Below are 16,151 nucleotides of genomic sequence, written 5' to 3' on the forward strand. Positions count from 1 at the left end.
AATGTTTGGACTTTTTTTATGTTGTCAATAAAATGTAAAAAAATTGAATTCATAGAATCAAATGGAAAAGGATAAAGTGAATACATCTGACATTGCTGGAATGGAATATACAGAGAAAGTGAACCCAGAAACTGAGACTGTGTCTAAGTAAGTATTTAGAAAGTAGAATAAAAGTAGTAGCTTTTAGGAATGACTGTAATAACATCTGTACTGGATGATGTCTGAATTTTGTTTTCATTCAGAATACTTAAGTCTTTTTTTAACTATAGGTGTGTTGAAACATTTTCATCATGTTCCTTATGCTACTGGAGAAATAAATTATGATAAGGATCCATTGAGTTACGACTTAAATTTCTTCCTCAACTTACTAACAAGATTTTAACAAAGTCTTGTTAGATGAATTAATGGTTAAAAGATACATGTTTCTGGATAATTTTATTTATAGCAGGAGGTTTCAAAAGGGAATATTTAACTTGGAATGCAGATTCAGAGTAGCCCCTGCTCTAATATGCATCTGAAGTATTATAGTCTGGACTGTACATTTATTCCATAATCTATGTCCAGTGCCCTGGAAGTGTACATTACATACAAACTAGTATTTTTATTTTTATTTATTTAATTTTTGAGAGAAAGTGCACATATGTGTGTGTGCAAACTCACAAGGGCCAGAGAGAGGGAGAGAATCCCAAGCAGGCTTCACACTGTTAGTGCAGAACTGTTGTGGGGCTCGATCCTACAAGCTCTGAGATCCAAGACCTGAGCTGAAATCAAGAGTCAAACACAACCCGACTGAGCCACCCAGGTGCCCCTACAAATTAGTATTCTTAGTGGGGAATGGTATTACATGTCTGTTAGGGACAGATTTTTCCAGTTTTGTGAGGGTATGTTTTTTATAGTCAGGCTTCCAAAATTATGTCTGTTCTAAAGGATACTTGTAATTTTATATTCCAAACAGTTTACTTATTCATACATGGGAGAGGAGAATACTGCAAACATATATGTTACTTCAGGATGACCATAATTTTATTCTTTTGTAGTTGTTCTAGTTTGAGTGAAAAAATTGGTGTTCAGGACGACGATCAAACAAAGGCTTTAAGACCAGCACGACTAATGAGGGGCCGACTGCAAAGGCCAAAGCCAAATATAGGTAAAGCTGCTGAAAGAAAAGAAATTCTTACATCACAGGAAAAAATTGGGGCCAATGTAAAAAAGAATGAAAGTGAATCCTGTATTGCTAGAGATGTAAGTACTCTGATTCTGTGCAGTTTTTTTGTTAAACAAGTATTTAAGTCCCCTTTTACCCCCCTTCCCTTAAACTGTAAGACTGTACAGTTCTGTACATTGTTTATAAATTTAAATCCAAAATCTCAGAGCTAGTAGCTTTGTCACTTGTGATGCCATTGAACTCTCTGCAATCCATATTTTGTGCATTTACATAATGGAGCATGTTTAACTTGCACCCCATCACTCACATATTTGAATTACACTTCCTTTTTGAAAATATGACTAGGTATGTGACTTTTAACTCTGACTTAAACAGAGTAAAATGGTAAAAGCTTCCTACTAAAATATAATTCCAACAACTAAAGATTATTAATTTTTGAGTTATTTATACAATAACTAGTGTTTGTGTTAAGAATAAGAGTTAAGATCCTAGTCTGAGGTTTGAATTTGTTTTGTTATAAATCTCAAGGTCTGTACTGTAATAATAGTAATCAGAACACAGATCCCAGGGAGTAATTCTATCAGATGAGACTGAAGTGCAGTAACTTGCTTTCTAATTAGGAGGAAAAGAGTGGGGCTGTGAGATGAGCTAGAAGGTATAGCTTATGAAATTTTTTAAGGTCTCTAAAGAGAAAACATTAAAAAATGTCCCTTGAATATCATTTTATAATTTTGAAATGTTTACCATTTTCCTTGGTCTCAAATCAGGCAAAATTTTCAGTGCAGTTTTTTATAGATGGGTGTTTCATTGTGAACCCTTAAAAATGTTTTGTTATTAAGAGTCCTGAACAGGTAGAAGATCAGTCATGTAAAAATTTTGAGTTTGAAGACATCACGTCACAATCTGAGAAAGAAGATAATTTTTTTCAAATGAATGTTAGTGAGCGTCTAAGGTAAATATCCTCTTATTGGTTATGTAATGTTTGAATTTTTTTGTTAAGTTTTAGAAATGTTTAATCAGTTTTTTAAAACAAAAGCAAATGAGACTGATTTGTAATCTGTGTATCAAATTGCTTAATATTTACAAATATAACCTCACTTTTCAGGGCAATTCATGTCATAGTTTTCATGTCAGTTTCTCAGTTATTGGTGATTTGATGAGTTGCTTACTCATAAATTAGACCTTGAGTTAACATGATTGGCAGTATCACTTAACATGCATATTAGATCAAATATCTATGTCCAAATATGAAATGCAACTTATTTTCTTATATTTGTTTCTTTGGAATTAGATCCACATATGGCCTTTAAGATTCATGTAAATTTTATGTAAAACCCATATATAGAAACCTGTACTTCTAGCCACTGCTCTCTTATATTTTTTCTTTCCCCTCTGGAACATACCCAGCAAAATCGATGGAATTGCTAGTATACTTTTAGAAATTGTTTTCCCTTTGGAAATATTCAGTGTACACAAAAGTAGCAAGAACAGAATAATGGACTCCTGTGTACCTACTGTCTGGTTTCAACTATTACTAGCATTTTATCAATCTGTATGTTTAAAGTTTGGCTTTTCCTAATACTTTCTTGTTCACATGATACTTGCATGTGGCTTTTTGAGATGCTGGTCAAATCTGGCCATAGAAATGTGCTGCTTAACTCTTATGGCAAGGCATATGTCTGTGTAAAGGGTAGTAGGGGCAAAGAGGTAGGAGTAGCAGAGATTTTTACCCAGAGATTCTTGAGGCTTCCTTCATATTTTACTTTTTTATTTGAGAATTCCTGGTGTTTCAGTAGTAGTTTCTCAACTATCCTCTCTTCAGTTGGCAGTATGGTTTAAAATTTGATTGGGTGTCCTCTTTTTTTTTTTTTTTTTTTTTTAAGTATTCAAGAGGATAATAAAGTCCCAGTTCTGAAAACTCGGTTACAGAAACCAAAGCCAAATATAGGAAGAGGAGCTAGAAGACGAGAAGTTTTCTCAAAGGAAGAGGTATCAGAGGAGATAGTTGCCTCGGGACAATTGACAGCAGCTTTGGGAGAAATTAAGAGAGTGGAAGAAACCTTACCAAGGGAGAAGATATCACTGGAGGCTAATAGTACTAAGGAAATGAAGTCACATTTTAAAAAAACTAGAAGAGATGTCTCTCCCATAGAGCAGATAGCAGAAACGATTGACAACACTGTGGAAATGGAGACAGATTTGAAAGAAACTAGAGGAGAGATTTCCTCAAGGGAGAATATATCAGAGGTGTCTGATGTCATTGAGGAAAGAGTGACAGATTTTAAAGAAACTGGAAGAGAGATTTCCTCAAGGGAGAATATATCAGAGGTGTCTGATGTCATTGAGGAAAGAGTGATAGATTTGAAAGAAACTGAAAGAGCAGTTTCCCCAAGGGAGAATGTATCAGAGATGTCTGATGTCACTGAGGAAAGAGTGACAGATTTGAAAGAAACTGAAAGAGCAGTTTCCCCAAGGGAGAATGTATCAGAGATGTCTGATGTCACTGAGGAAAGAGTGACAGATTTGGAAGAAACTGGAAGAGAGGTTTCCCCAAGAGACACTATATCAGCGATGTCTGATGTCACTGAGGAAAGAGTCACAGACTTGGAAGAAACTGGAAGAGAGGTTTCTCCAAGGGAGAATATATCAGAGGTGTCTGATGTCACTGAGAAAAGAGTGACAGATTTGAAAGAAACTGGAAGAGTGGTTTCCCCAAGAGACAGTATATCAGAGATGTCTGTTGTCACTGAGGAAAGAATGACAGATTTGGAAGAAACTGGAAGAGAAGTTTCCATAAGGGACATTATATCAGAGATATCTGATGTCACTGAGGAAAGAATGACAGATTTGGAAGAAACTGGAAGAAGAGAAATATCCTTACAGGAAGATGCCCCTGAGGAGGTCAGCACTACAGATGAAGTAGAAACAGGTTTGGAAGAAACTGGAAGAGAGATTTCTGTAAGGGAGAATATACCAGAGGTAATTGATGTCACTGAGGAGAGAGAGACATCTGTGGAAGAAACTGAAAGAAGAGAAATAGACACACAAGGAAAGGCCTTACAGGTCAAGACTGTAGGTGAAATGGAGACAGATTGGAAAGAAATTGGAAAAGAAACTTCCCTGAGGGCAAAGGTACCTGTGGAGATCAGTGCCTTAGGGGAGAGCGAGATTGATTTGGAAGAAACTGGAGAAAGAGACCTTTCCCTGATGGAGAACATATTAGGAAAGACAACTGCTATTGAAGAAACAGAGGCAGATATGAAACAAAGTGGACGAGCAATTTCCTTGAGGAATCCCAGCTCAGAGATTAGTGCTACTGAGGAAATGGTTGCAGATTTGGGAACACCTAGAGAAATGGACATTTCCCTAAGGAAATATGAAGCAGAGGAGACCAGGACCTCAAGACAAATGGAGACAGACTTAATGCAGAGCAGTAGTGGTGGCTGCAGCACTGTGCCTTCACTAGATACCAAAGTATGTATTTTTCTGTTTTTGGGAAAAACTATTTTTGAGTACTTTTTAGAGAAAAATTATCGAAATAAAAACCGTTATTATTGCTCTTAAATCCCTCAAAATTTAAAATCTCTGAAAGCTTAAAGTCTTCCCTAGCCCTAAATTCTGTGTTTTAAGACCTTAAAGAAACTATATATCTTTTTAAAAAAATAATTCAAAAAGATTTAATTGTGGAGAAGTTACCATTCTTAATGTCAATTCCAAGTTACTTTTATTTATTTTTTATAAAAAAGTGTTTTTAAGGTAATTTATTTTGAGAGAAAGCGCCCATGTGTGTCCACACGCATGAGTGAGGGAGGGGCAGAGAGAGAATCCCAAGCAGGCTTTGAGCCGTTAGCACAGAGCTTGACTCAGGCTCGGTCCCACGAACCTCGATATCATCACCTGGGCTGCATTCAAGAGTCAGATGCCCAACCAGCTGAGCCACCCAGGTGCCCTGAAGTTAATCTTTTATTTAAAAAAATTTTGTTTTTGTTTTTTTTGTTTTTTATTTTCTATTTGAAAGAGACAGAGCAGGAGCCAGGGGAGGGCCAGAGAGATGGAGAGAGAATCTGAAGGAGGCTGCAGGCTCTGAGCTTTCAGCTCAGAACCCAACAGGGCTTGAACTCAGGAGCAATGAGATCATGACCTGAGCCAAAGTTGAACGCATAACTGACTGAGCCACCATGCACCCCCAAAGTTACTCTTTTACATAAAAGGAATATAGGGAACTGGAATATAGGGAGTTTGTGCTAACTCTAGAATGAACATACATTGGAATTATTTCTTTTGGCCACATCTTTCTCAGTTATTTCCTTTTTAAAAAAAATTTTTTTTTCAACGTTTATTTATTTTTGGGACAGAGAGAGACAGAGCATGAACGGGGGAGGGGCAGAGAGAGAGGGAGACACAGAATCGGAAACAGGCTCCAGGCTCTGAGCCATCAGCCCAGAGCCTGATGCGGGGCTTGAACTCCCGGACCGCGAGATCGTGACCTGGCTGAAGTCGGACGCTTAACCGACTGCGCCACCCAGGCACCCCTCAGTTATTTCCTTTTATTAAAAGTTTGCAATTCGGGTACCCAGCTTGCTCCGTAGGTTGAGCGTGTGACTCTTGATCTTGGGGTTGTGAGTTTGAGCCCCAGATTGTGGGTGTAGAGGTTACTTAAACATTTAAAAATAAGTTTTCTGTTACTCGAGGTTCATGCTTTTGTGACTTTTTCCATTTGTGCTGATTTACTGTGGATGATTTCCTTTGATTATTCCTCCAGAACATTAGCAGTGAAGTACTATCTATGGTACTTATACCTGAGGCAGAAAAAAGAAATTCTGAAAAGGAACTATCAGGTCACTTGAGTAGTTTGAAGACTTCCTTGCAGACTTTGGAACTTGGTAAAACCGAAGACCAGGGGATGCAATCTCCAGATGCTCCAGAGCAGTTTTCAGATAATAATTCAAGGTACAAATGTATTGGTCTGTGTGCTTTTAAAGAAAAAGTCTCTAAAGTTACATTTTCAGATTCTGTGAAACAAAGGTTTTAAAACGTATCATCTATAGTGTAATGTTGCAGATTCCAAGCTAGTTTTGGGATGACTGGAGGTGAGTTTTGAGGTAATTGTGATAATCTATTGAGAGAATTACTAACATCAGAATTGTATGTAACAAATATTCCTAAGTCAGTATGGGTGTGACAACGTGTATTTCCTCTGTGCAAAGGTGATATTCATAGGCTTATACCTAGATTGTACACCTCCTGTTTTTTTGGATCTACCATATTGTTCAATTTTTTTTCCTGTTAAGAATTGGAATTCATGTTTACTGCCAGTTTCTAAAGTTGTCCTAAGTCTCTGGTCTCATTTGCCCCTTCATCTCATTCTAAAATTTGATAATCCTTATTCCAAAAGCAAGTCTCTTCCTCAAGAACAGAAGCCATTTGAAGTTAAACCAGCACCTTTTGTGAGAAGTCGATTCAAAAGACCAAAACCAAACTTAGCAAGAGCAACTTTAAAGAGAGAGACTACGGAAGCAGGAAAATTTGTACCTGGGAAGAAATTGGAAACGGATAAAGCTGAGACTGTTGTGTTACAGCAGAGCAGTGAACAGATGAACACTGTCCCTTCTCAACATGTGAGTGCTGTGGAAGGTGGAGGGTTTTTATTTTAGCTGTTACGGTTACTGAACTAAAGCAACTGGGATTAACGTTTCACAAATATTTTCTCCTGCAGTTTCTGTTGCATGTGACATTAGTGTTGCTGTATTTAATGTGCCTCATTATTCCATGGGTTTTTTTGTGAGAATCTTGAATGTTTCATGGTGCGCAAGTGTGTCATGGAAGGACATTTAAGGGGGTTGGGATGCCACGTTCTGACATGCATTCATTATGTGACCCGAGCCAAATGGTGGCAGCTCATTTCTTCATAGGAAAAATGAGATTGATGGTCATTTTTTGTTTCATTCTGTTGTGAAGGGTGAAATACAAAGTTAAAAGCTTGATAGGAGTTAAAAGTAAGTTAAAAGTAAGTTTAGTTTACTTTGTTAACTTGGTCCATAACAAATTAAGATTGTGTGATATAACATCAGAAACTTTGAAGTGAAGTGTTAACACTCATTAGTTGACTGTTCTAAACATAAAAGTAGTTTTTTGGCCATATAGATGGCAACAGGTATATGAAAAGATCATCAGCATCATTAATCATCAAGAAAATGCAAATCAAAACCACACCTCACACCAGTCAGAATAACTAGTATCAAAAAAGACCAGAAATAACAAGCGGTGGCAAGGATGTGGAGGGAAAGGAATCCTTGTACACTGTTGGTGGGAATGTAAATTGGTGCAGCCATTGTGGAAAACCGTATGGAGCTTCCTCAAAAAGTAAAAATAGAATTACCATGTGATTCACTAATTCTAGTATTGGTTATTTACCCAAAGAAAATGAAAGCTCTAATTCCAAAGATATAGGCACCCCTATGTTTGTCATAGCATTATTTACAATAGACAAGATATGAAAGCAACCAAAGTGTCCTTCAACAGATGAATGGATAAAGATGTGTTATATGTATATATATAAAAATCCACAATGAATATTGCTTGCCATTTAAAATAACGTGGATGGACCTACAAGTCTATTTTGCCAAGTGAAATATGCTGAGAAAACTAAGAGAAAGACAAATAGCATATAATTTCACTTATATGTAGGTTCTAGAAAATAAAAGACAGAAACAGTCATAAAGACAGAAAACAAACTGGTGGTTGCCAGAAGAGAAGGGGTAAGGGAGATCAACAAAATAGGAAAAGGGGATTAAGAGGTACAAACTTTCTGAGCCACCTGGCTGGCTCAATCGGTAGACCATGCAACTCTTGAGGTTGTAAGTTTGAGCCCCCGGTGGGTGTGGAGATTACTTAAAATCTTGAAGAGGTACAAACTTTCAGTCATAAGTAACTCAGGGAGATAAAAAGTACACCATAGGGAATACAGTTAACGTAGTGACTACACCTGTCGGGGTGATTATCAAGCAGTGTATGGAGCTGCTGAATCACTGTGTTGTATGTCTAAGACTAGTAACATTGTACGCCACCTATACTTCAGTAATTAATAAAAAACTAATAAAAAAATGACCGGCGCCTGGGTGGCTCAGTCAGTTAAGCGGCTGACAGCCATGTGCTGACGTCTCAGAGCCTGGAGCCTACTTTGGATTCTGTGTCTCCCTCTCTCTCTGCTCCTCTTCTTCTTATTCTCTCTCTCTCTCTCTCAAAAATAAACATTGAAAAAAATTAAAAATAAATAAAATGACAAAAAGTGCTTTTTTGAAATAAAATTCGTCTTTTATGTTTTCAAAATAGCTTAGTTCTTACTGTGCTTAAAAATTTGTACTTTTGGGGTGCCTGGGTGGCTCAGTCAGTTAAGCGGCCAACTTCGGCTCAGGTGATGATCAAGCGGTCCGTGAGTTCGAGCCCTGCATCGGGCTCTGTGCGGACAGCTCAGAGCCTGGAGCCTGTTTCAGATTCTGTGTCTCCCTCTCTCTGACCCTCCCCTGTTCATGCTCTGTCTCTCTCTGTCTCAAAAATAAATAAACGTTAAAAAAAAAAAAGTTTAAAAAAATTTGTACTTTTTCTTCCTGATCTTATATTTTTAAAAGGTGTATCTTTTTTTATTGGTTATTTTATCTGATTATAAAAATTTCAGATTGAAAAAATAGGTAATCTAAAAAGTGAGAGTCCTTTATAATATTCCATTTCTCCATCCCAAGTTAATCACATAGCTATTTTGAATGTATCCACATAGCCTTTTCTGTATAGATACTTCTTTATATAAATAATAAAATGTTGTGGGTATTTTTATTATTTTGCAAAAATGGCACCCTAGCTTGCCTTCTCATTTTTTCACTTAACACAGTATTGTGAACATATTTTTGGATCATTATATAGAAATTTATCTTCTAAATGGCTTTGCACCGTTGCATTATAAACAAATTATAATTTATTTATTCAATACCCTACTGATAGGTTTGTCTTATTTCTAATTTTTTGTTTTCTTGCTTTTCTGGGGGGCTATTGCTATAGCAAATGTCCTTGTATGTAATTTTCTACATACTTACTTGAGTATTTTTATAAGATAAGTTTCTAAAAGTAGAATTTCTGGGAATTAAAATTTTTGGTAGATACTGTTGTTTTCTCTGCAGAGACTTGACCAATTTATTTTGCTTAGTAGTGTATGAAAGTTCCTATTTCCCTATACTTTAACCATACCCTTGATGAAATTTTTTTGTCTGCCTTCTAGGATGTTGCTTCCCTAATGGCAGCAGGAGAAAAAGACAAATCAGGTCACAGTCAGGAGGAGGTTGTGATATTACCATGTATACAGACTGAAAAGGACCTTTCACCTTCAAGTTCTTCTGGTCCTCAAGAGGAGTCTCAGCCTGTGCAAGCCCAGGAAAAGGAATTAGTTGTTTCTATGGGGTAAACAGTGATAGTTCTTTGAAAATCTAAAATATTAAAAAGAAAAAGAAAATCTAAAATAGAATTCCTTCAAATATTTCTCCAGTGTTTTTGAGATGTGTTAATGTATTTTAAAAGTGAATACCAAAAATACTTCGTTTATTTTTATTCATATGGCAGACTGCCTAAAATAGAAAATCACATTGAGTTCTACACCTTTTAATGCTTGACTGCTTATTAGATTCACTGTTAGCTGCTTAAGGTTTTATACAAAGCATTGCATTAAAAAACACGTGTGTATAAGATTTATATTAATTATCTTCTTAAAAATTTTGGTAAAAGACATAAAATTTACCAGTTTAATATTTTTTTTTTTTTATCGTCTAATGGCATTGAGGACATTCGCATTGTTTTACAATCTTTGTCACATTTCTCTCTAGAACTTTTTCATGTTCTCAAGCTGAAACTCTGTACCCCTTAACAAGACCTCCCTAACCTCCCTCTTCCATTCCCTGGCAACTACCATTGTGCTTTCTCTCTGTCTGTGAGTTTCAGTCTTCTAGGTACCTTATATAAGTTCATTACCTTGTGAAAATTAAAATAACCTTTTTTTTTTAATAAAAGAAGATTTATGTATCATCAGAAAATAGATTTTTCTCTAATGTTACAAAAAGTTTTATAGTTTATTAGAGGAGATTCAAATTTTGTATTTTTATGGTGGTTTTCATCTTTTTACATTTCAATTCCCTCTCTTTGTCCTGGTCTTCTTTTCTAGGGCTCATAATATAAACAGTTCCCAGCAAGAATCCAAGGAAAGTGTTGTCCCAACCATTCGAACAGTAAGGGGCCGACTTCAAAGACCCAGACCAAACATAAGAAAGACTGGACAGAGGCATATAGAAAAAGGTGAAGCCAAAGGCATAGTTGAGGAAGAAAAAACAGTAGTACAGAAAGATGAAACTAAAAAACTATTGGCTGTGGTGAGTTATTGTTATATAATTAAATTGAGCCTTTTAATGCATGTTAAAATATGAAATGACAGTTCAGACTTGGCTTAGAGTATAGGCATCTGACACTCTAATCAATGAATATGTAACATAACCTAATTCTGTTCCAGATTTCCTATTCTGGATTTTTTTTAAGTGAAAATGGATATATATTTTTTCCTTTTTAATGAACTCATTCATTATGAAATGGGTTCAGTCATTTCATAAATGTTCAGTCAGTATAAAACAACATAATGACTCTCCCAGTCTTATTACACTGAGGTAACTACTGAAAACCTTCTGACATATCTTCCTGGGTATATCTCCATCCATGCATGTGTGTGCACTTATGTAAATTTAAATAATAAATTCGTCGGGGTGCCTGGTTGGCTCATTTGGTAGAGCATGTGACTCTTAATCAGGGGATGTAAGTTCTAGCCCCACAGTGGGTGTAGAGATTACTTAAAAATAAAATAATTTTTTTAAATTATAAAATTACTGTGTGTTAGTTTTATCACTTAGTTTTTACTTAATATGTTGACTTTTTGCATCAAGAAATATGGAGACGCATCATTTTTCACTACTGCATGACATCCTGCTGTTTGAATGAAAATTTAACCAATCTCTTACTGATGCATCTTGTGATACGAGTCTAAGTAGAATAATGCCCTTTTCAACAGATCTTGTGCTTTTTTTTTTTTTTGTCCTTTTTATTTGTCTACCAAGGGAAAATCTAGATTTAAAGTGATGATAATCCTTGTTTGAACCCCCCTGCACCCCAAAAGACTGTGCTTTTAAAAAAAAAATTAATCATTTTTGGTGAGGTTGTTCACAGCAGATAACTATTGTAGTTTTTAAAGCATTTTGTAAATGTAATAACTGCAATAAATGAAACTTTCTCTCTGAATTAGGACTTTGGTTTTGGGCAGCAAACATGAACATTGCATACCTAGTTTGACTCTTCATTTTGAAAAACTCAATACCTTTCTTAATGATTGAACAATTGTAGGAAGTATGTTCACTTGTTGAAAAAAATCATCTTGTTTTGTCATTTTAGCCAAATTCTCCAGTTGGAACTGAAATTGAAGTTGTAGCCTCCAAAGTTTCTGAAGGTAGACTACATGAAAACCAGAGTCACATGGTTCTTGTAGACCCTCTTCATGTTAACAAAGTAAATGTTTTAGATGAAAAGATGAGGTGAGTTTGCTTTTAATCAGAAAACCATAAAACTTTCTAAAGATGAAGATTGGATAACTTCACATCGAGAACATTGTGTTAAAGGATAAATAGTTAATTATGAAACAGAATATTTTAAGTATGCTTCTTCAGATAGTATAAGAATTGCATGATTGATACTCTCGTAATTTATAATTTCTGCACAAAGCTTGGTGAACCTCATTATTTTTTACTTTAAAATTCAATTTGTTAGTAAACAGAAATTCTTAAGTTCTTTGTATGTTTACAGTTTATATCTTATTGAAATTCATAAATAGGAAGTTCAGTGAAGTATATATGTTGTATTTAGAACTGTGTTCTAAGCCATATGGTGAGAATGTCCTTTAAAAGAGTTAACCCTAGAAAAGTGAAGATATTTTAGTACCACCACTTTTATTTATTACTTGCAGTCTGCCTTATTATTACTGATACTACTTAAAAAAATTTTTTTTTAATGTTTTTTTTAAATTTATTTTTGAGACAGCATGAGCAGGGGAGGGGCAGAGAGAGGGAGACACAGAATCGGAAGCAGGCTCCAGGCTCTGAGCTGTCAGCACAGAGCCCGACGCGGGGCTCCAACTCATGGACTATGAGATCATGACCTGAGCTGAAGTCGGACACTTAACCGACTGAGCCACCCAGGCGCCCCACTGATACTACTTTTTAATTAGTGGTGATGAGAGAATGTTTCATTGCACGGGTGCTGCTGGAGAGAAGACCCAAAAGAAGTGATGGAGCAGGTCCAGATGATGTATAGGGGGAGAGAACAACAACTTGAAAATACTGCAGGCAAGAGCATGCCTGACTTGTTTTGAGGAACAGCAAGGGGAGCAAGTTTGAAATGGGTAAAGAGGGAGAGAGCAGTAGATGTAAGAAAGATAGAGCCCAGCCGAGGGCAATGGCAGATTATATAGGACTGTTGTAAGGAATTTGATTTTTACTCTAAGTGAACCTTTAAACACTAGTGACCTTCAAGATCAGTGTTTCCTAATGCTCTCATTTATAATTGAGTAGGTTGACCTAGAGGATTTAAATGGCTTGTTGAAAGTAACATTGCCAAATTAGTTTTTAAAGTTAAATTTTCAGGATTTATGACTTTCAGACTAGCAAATTGACATAGTTATTAGGCAGACCTTTCTGTATAAAGAAAGAAGCTTTACATGTTTCAAGAGATATTATGTGGAGCCTTTGTGTTTTTTAATGAGAGAAATCAAACCTTTTTTTTTTTTTAACTTTTTTTTATAGATCAGGCATTGGCTGTTTTTTTTTTTTTTTTTTTTTTAAATGTTTGTTTATTTTTGAGAGAGCCAGAGCATGAGCAGGGCAGGGGCAGAGAGAGAGAGGGAGACACAGAACCCATCTGAAGCAGGCTCCAGGCTCTGAGCGGTCAGCACAGTGCCTGATGTGGGGCTTGAGCTCATGGACCATGAGATCTTATTTGAGCTCAAGTTGGATGCTTAACTGACTGAGCCACCCAGTGCTTCCCCCCCTGCCTTTTTTTTTTTTTTTTTTAAATTTTTAACGTTTATTTATTTTTTGAGAGACAGAGTGAAACAGGGGATGGGCAGAGAGGGAGACACAGAATCCAAAGCAGGCTCTAGGCTCTAAGCTGTCAGCACAGAGCCCGATGTGGGGCTCGAACCCACGAACCGTGAGATCATGACCTGAGCTGAAGTTGGATGCTTAACCCACTAAGCCACCCAGGCACCCCAGAGAGAAATCAAACTTTTAATTTTCCTTTTTGGAAACCCATACTCCAGCCCACAGCCCCCTGTTTTTGAAAAACCTTTTTCTATTTGTGAAATTTATTCCAGCTGTTTACTTTATCATGAATGGTAATTTCTTTAGGGTATGTAATCTTAATAGTTTTAAAGTTAGGTTATTCCGAAGTCCAGTATTATCTCTTTTGACTTCAGTAGCATTTTATCATTACTTGCATTTGTAAAATCACACTTGACTGTCAATAGCTTAAGTTAAATACAATGTTTTCCTAAATACGTTAGCCTACATTGGAATGTATTTAGCCACATCATAACCCTGTTAGAATTTCTTGTGAACTTCCTAGGTGTTTGACTGACCAAAGAGCTTAGCAGGGTTGGAACATTTAGAAATGTAGTTAACTACTTTCTCTTCTAGATAATTTAGTGGAAGTATTACTCAAAATTAGTCTTTAATACAGATCTTTCAGAGAACTCCTGATACTTAATTTTCTTTATAATATCTAGGTTTATGTTAATTTTAAACTTCCCAGTTCAGAATTCACATCCTTGCTAGTTATTAAAATATTTTCCAGGAAAACCTAGGATAGGTGTTTAGGGATTGTCTTGGGAGCTATTCGTACTCTATTGAATGTTAAAACCTTGTCTTTGTCTGATTTGGCAGATACACATGGGTTATATTGAGATCATATGAATCTGACTGTTAGTAAATCCTTTTCCATTAGCTGATAGGTTTCTGATAGGAGAATGGACTCTGGCTTTCAAGCCTGGTCTTGGGCCATAAGGACCAAGGATGTAACCATTGTACATTTGTCCTTGTTCAAGTATTGGCTTTTTTTTTTTTTTTGTATTTGGTTATTTCTCTGAAAATTACTTAAAGTACCATGACACTACACATCAGAATCAATGAATGAAAGTAAGAAAAGATTGTTATTGTAAAAGTATTTTCCAGATTATACAGAAACTGCAAGTTGTAAAAGCTTTTATGTTCTTTATATCATCATGTGTGCTTGGTTTTAGAGCCAATTTATATATAGTCCTTCGAACATAGAATTGGCTTGTGTTCAAAAGTGTTTGACATAGCAGCTGTTAAATCAACAAGGAATTGTGATTTTGGTTTTTCAACATGATTTGTACTTCGTTCTAGACCTGAACCTAAAAGGTATGTTCCTAGTCCAGCACAGTTGACAAGAAGGCAATTCCAAAAGGCTAAGCCAAATTTGGGAAGAGCACATGGTAAGAAGGAGGAACTAGGTATAGAAAAAGACAGAACAGATCAGAGTGATGCAAGGAAGCCAGAAGATAATTTGCTGCAGCCAGGAGATGATACCCAGCTCCTTCAAAAAGTAAGTTTGAAAAAAAACTTTTTATCATTTGCTCTGTTTTGTCAAGATCGTGACGGAGAGAATTTATAGAAAAATACAGTTTTGTCTTTTGTACTGTAACCAATTTTATAAAAATTGAGCTACTTTCCAATATTAAAAAATTTAGAAGCTAGTCATCGTGTGTGTGTGTGTGTGTGTGTGTGTGTGTAAGCTTAGAGCTTTAGGTCCAACCCCCAAATCAAATTACGATAGAGATTGTTTGCATGGTAACATTAGCTGTTCTTAAATTTAAGGAAAAGGCTGAGTTTCTGACATCATTGGACGTTTCAGCAAGAAAAGATTGTATAGATTCCAAAGAGGCTATTTTGGCCAAAAAAGATACCCAATCAGAAGTTGGACCATCAGGAAGTGTTGGAGAAAAAACTATAGTGGATAATTCTGTGTCTTCAGTTGTTGAAGTGCAGTGTGTCAGTAAACTAACAAGGTAAAGTTTTATTTAACAAATATCTTCAGAATAGGAAATAAAAATAACTTACTCTTTATGGCTGTCCTACCTTGATGGTAGAGTGAAAAAAGATGGCTTGTTAACAGAAGTGTAGATAATTTTTTATTGACAGATCTGTTTCTTAACCACTCAAGTTTTTTTTTAAACTTTTCAAATAAGAGAGAGAGTGCACACATGTAAGCAAGGTATAGGGGCAGAAGGATATAGAGAGAATCTTAAGCAGGCTCCACACTCAGCACAGATCCTGATGTGGGCCTCGATCCCATGACCACAGCCAAAATCAAGAGTTGAATGCTCACCCGACTGAGCCACCCAGGTGTCCCTACCTATGATTTTTATTTACTAAAGTTTATCTTTTTTTGATGTTCTTAGGAAGACTTTTCTTTCCTATGTTTAAAATTTCTGAGTGTTGAGTATATTAGACATGAACAGAAGTCTGATAAAAGAATAGTGTGTATTACCTAAATAATTAAGGTGCTGGTTTGAATGGGGTCGCAAACTAAAGTGAAGGGTACTCATGTTCTACAGTTTACAGGGAAAGTGGAAAGGAACTTAAGTTGTAAAAAACAACATCGTTCCATGGGTTTTCTGCCTTCTCTTTTTTCTTTTTACCTAGTCTGTTTACCCAGTACTGTATACCAGTATCACTTTTTGATCCTATATTCTGTTTTATTGGACCATTTTCTTTTCTCATTTTTTTCTAATAATTTCTAGAAATTATCACTTAAATAGCAAGGAAAAAATGGTCCAGAATTAAAAACTTACCATGAAAAATGTGTAGGTAGATAAACGAAGAACAAACTCTGAATA

The 16,151-nt window shown here is 35.9% G+C and overlaps 1 protein-coding gene across 2 annotated transcripts in view; it reads left to right on the forward strand.

The window, feature by feature from the left end:
* The window catches only part of BDP1 (B double prime 1, subunit of RNA polymerase III transcription initiation factor IIIB), an 89,124-nt gene that overhangs the window by 38,156 nt on the left and 34,817 nt on the right, over positions 1-16,151 (forward strand). For both annotated transcript variants that reach the window (XM_047862993.1, XM_047862919.1), the window contains 11 exons: positions 56-147; positions 1,038-1,242; positions 2,005-2,117; positions 3,049-4,639; positions 5,928-6,115; positions 6,561-6,783; positions 9,435-9,613; positions 10,368-10,572; positions 11,636-11,775; positions 14,659-14,857; positions 15,130-15,320. In XM_047862993.1, the coding sequence (XP_047718949.1) occupies positions 56-147; positions 1,038-1,242; positions 2,005-2,117; positions 3,049-4,639; positions 5,928-6,115; positions 6,561-6,783; positions 9,435-9,613; positions 10,368-10,572; positions 11,636-11,775; positions 14,659-14,857; positions 15,130-15,320 (3,326 nt within the window). The remainder of the gene's footprint in view (positions 1-55; positions 148-1,037; positions 1,243-2,004; positions 2,118-3,048; positions 4,640-5,927; positions 6,116-6,560; positions 6,784-9,434; positions 9,614-10,367; positions 10,573-11,635; positions 11,776-14,658; positions 14,858-15,129; positions 15,321-16,151) is intronic.

Source organism: Prionailurus viverrinus, chromosome A1 (assembly GCF_022837055.1).
Source record: "Prionailurus viverrinus isolate Anna chromosome A1, UM_Priviv_1.0, whole genome shotgun sequence".
Lineage (NCBI taxonomy): Eukaryota > Metazoa > Chordata > Mammalia > Carnivora > Felidae > Prionailurus > Prionailurus viverrinus.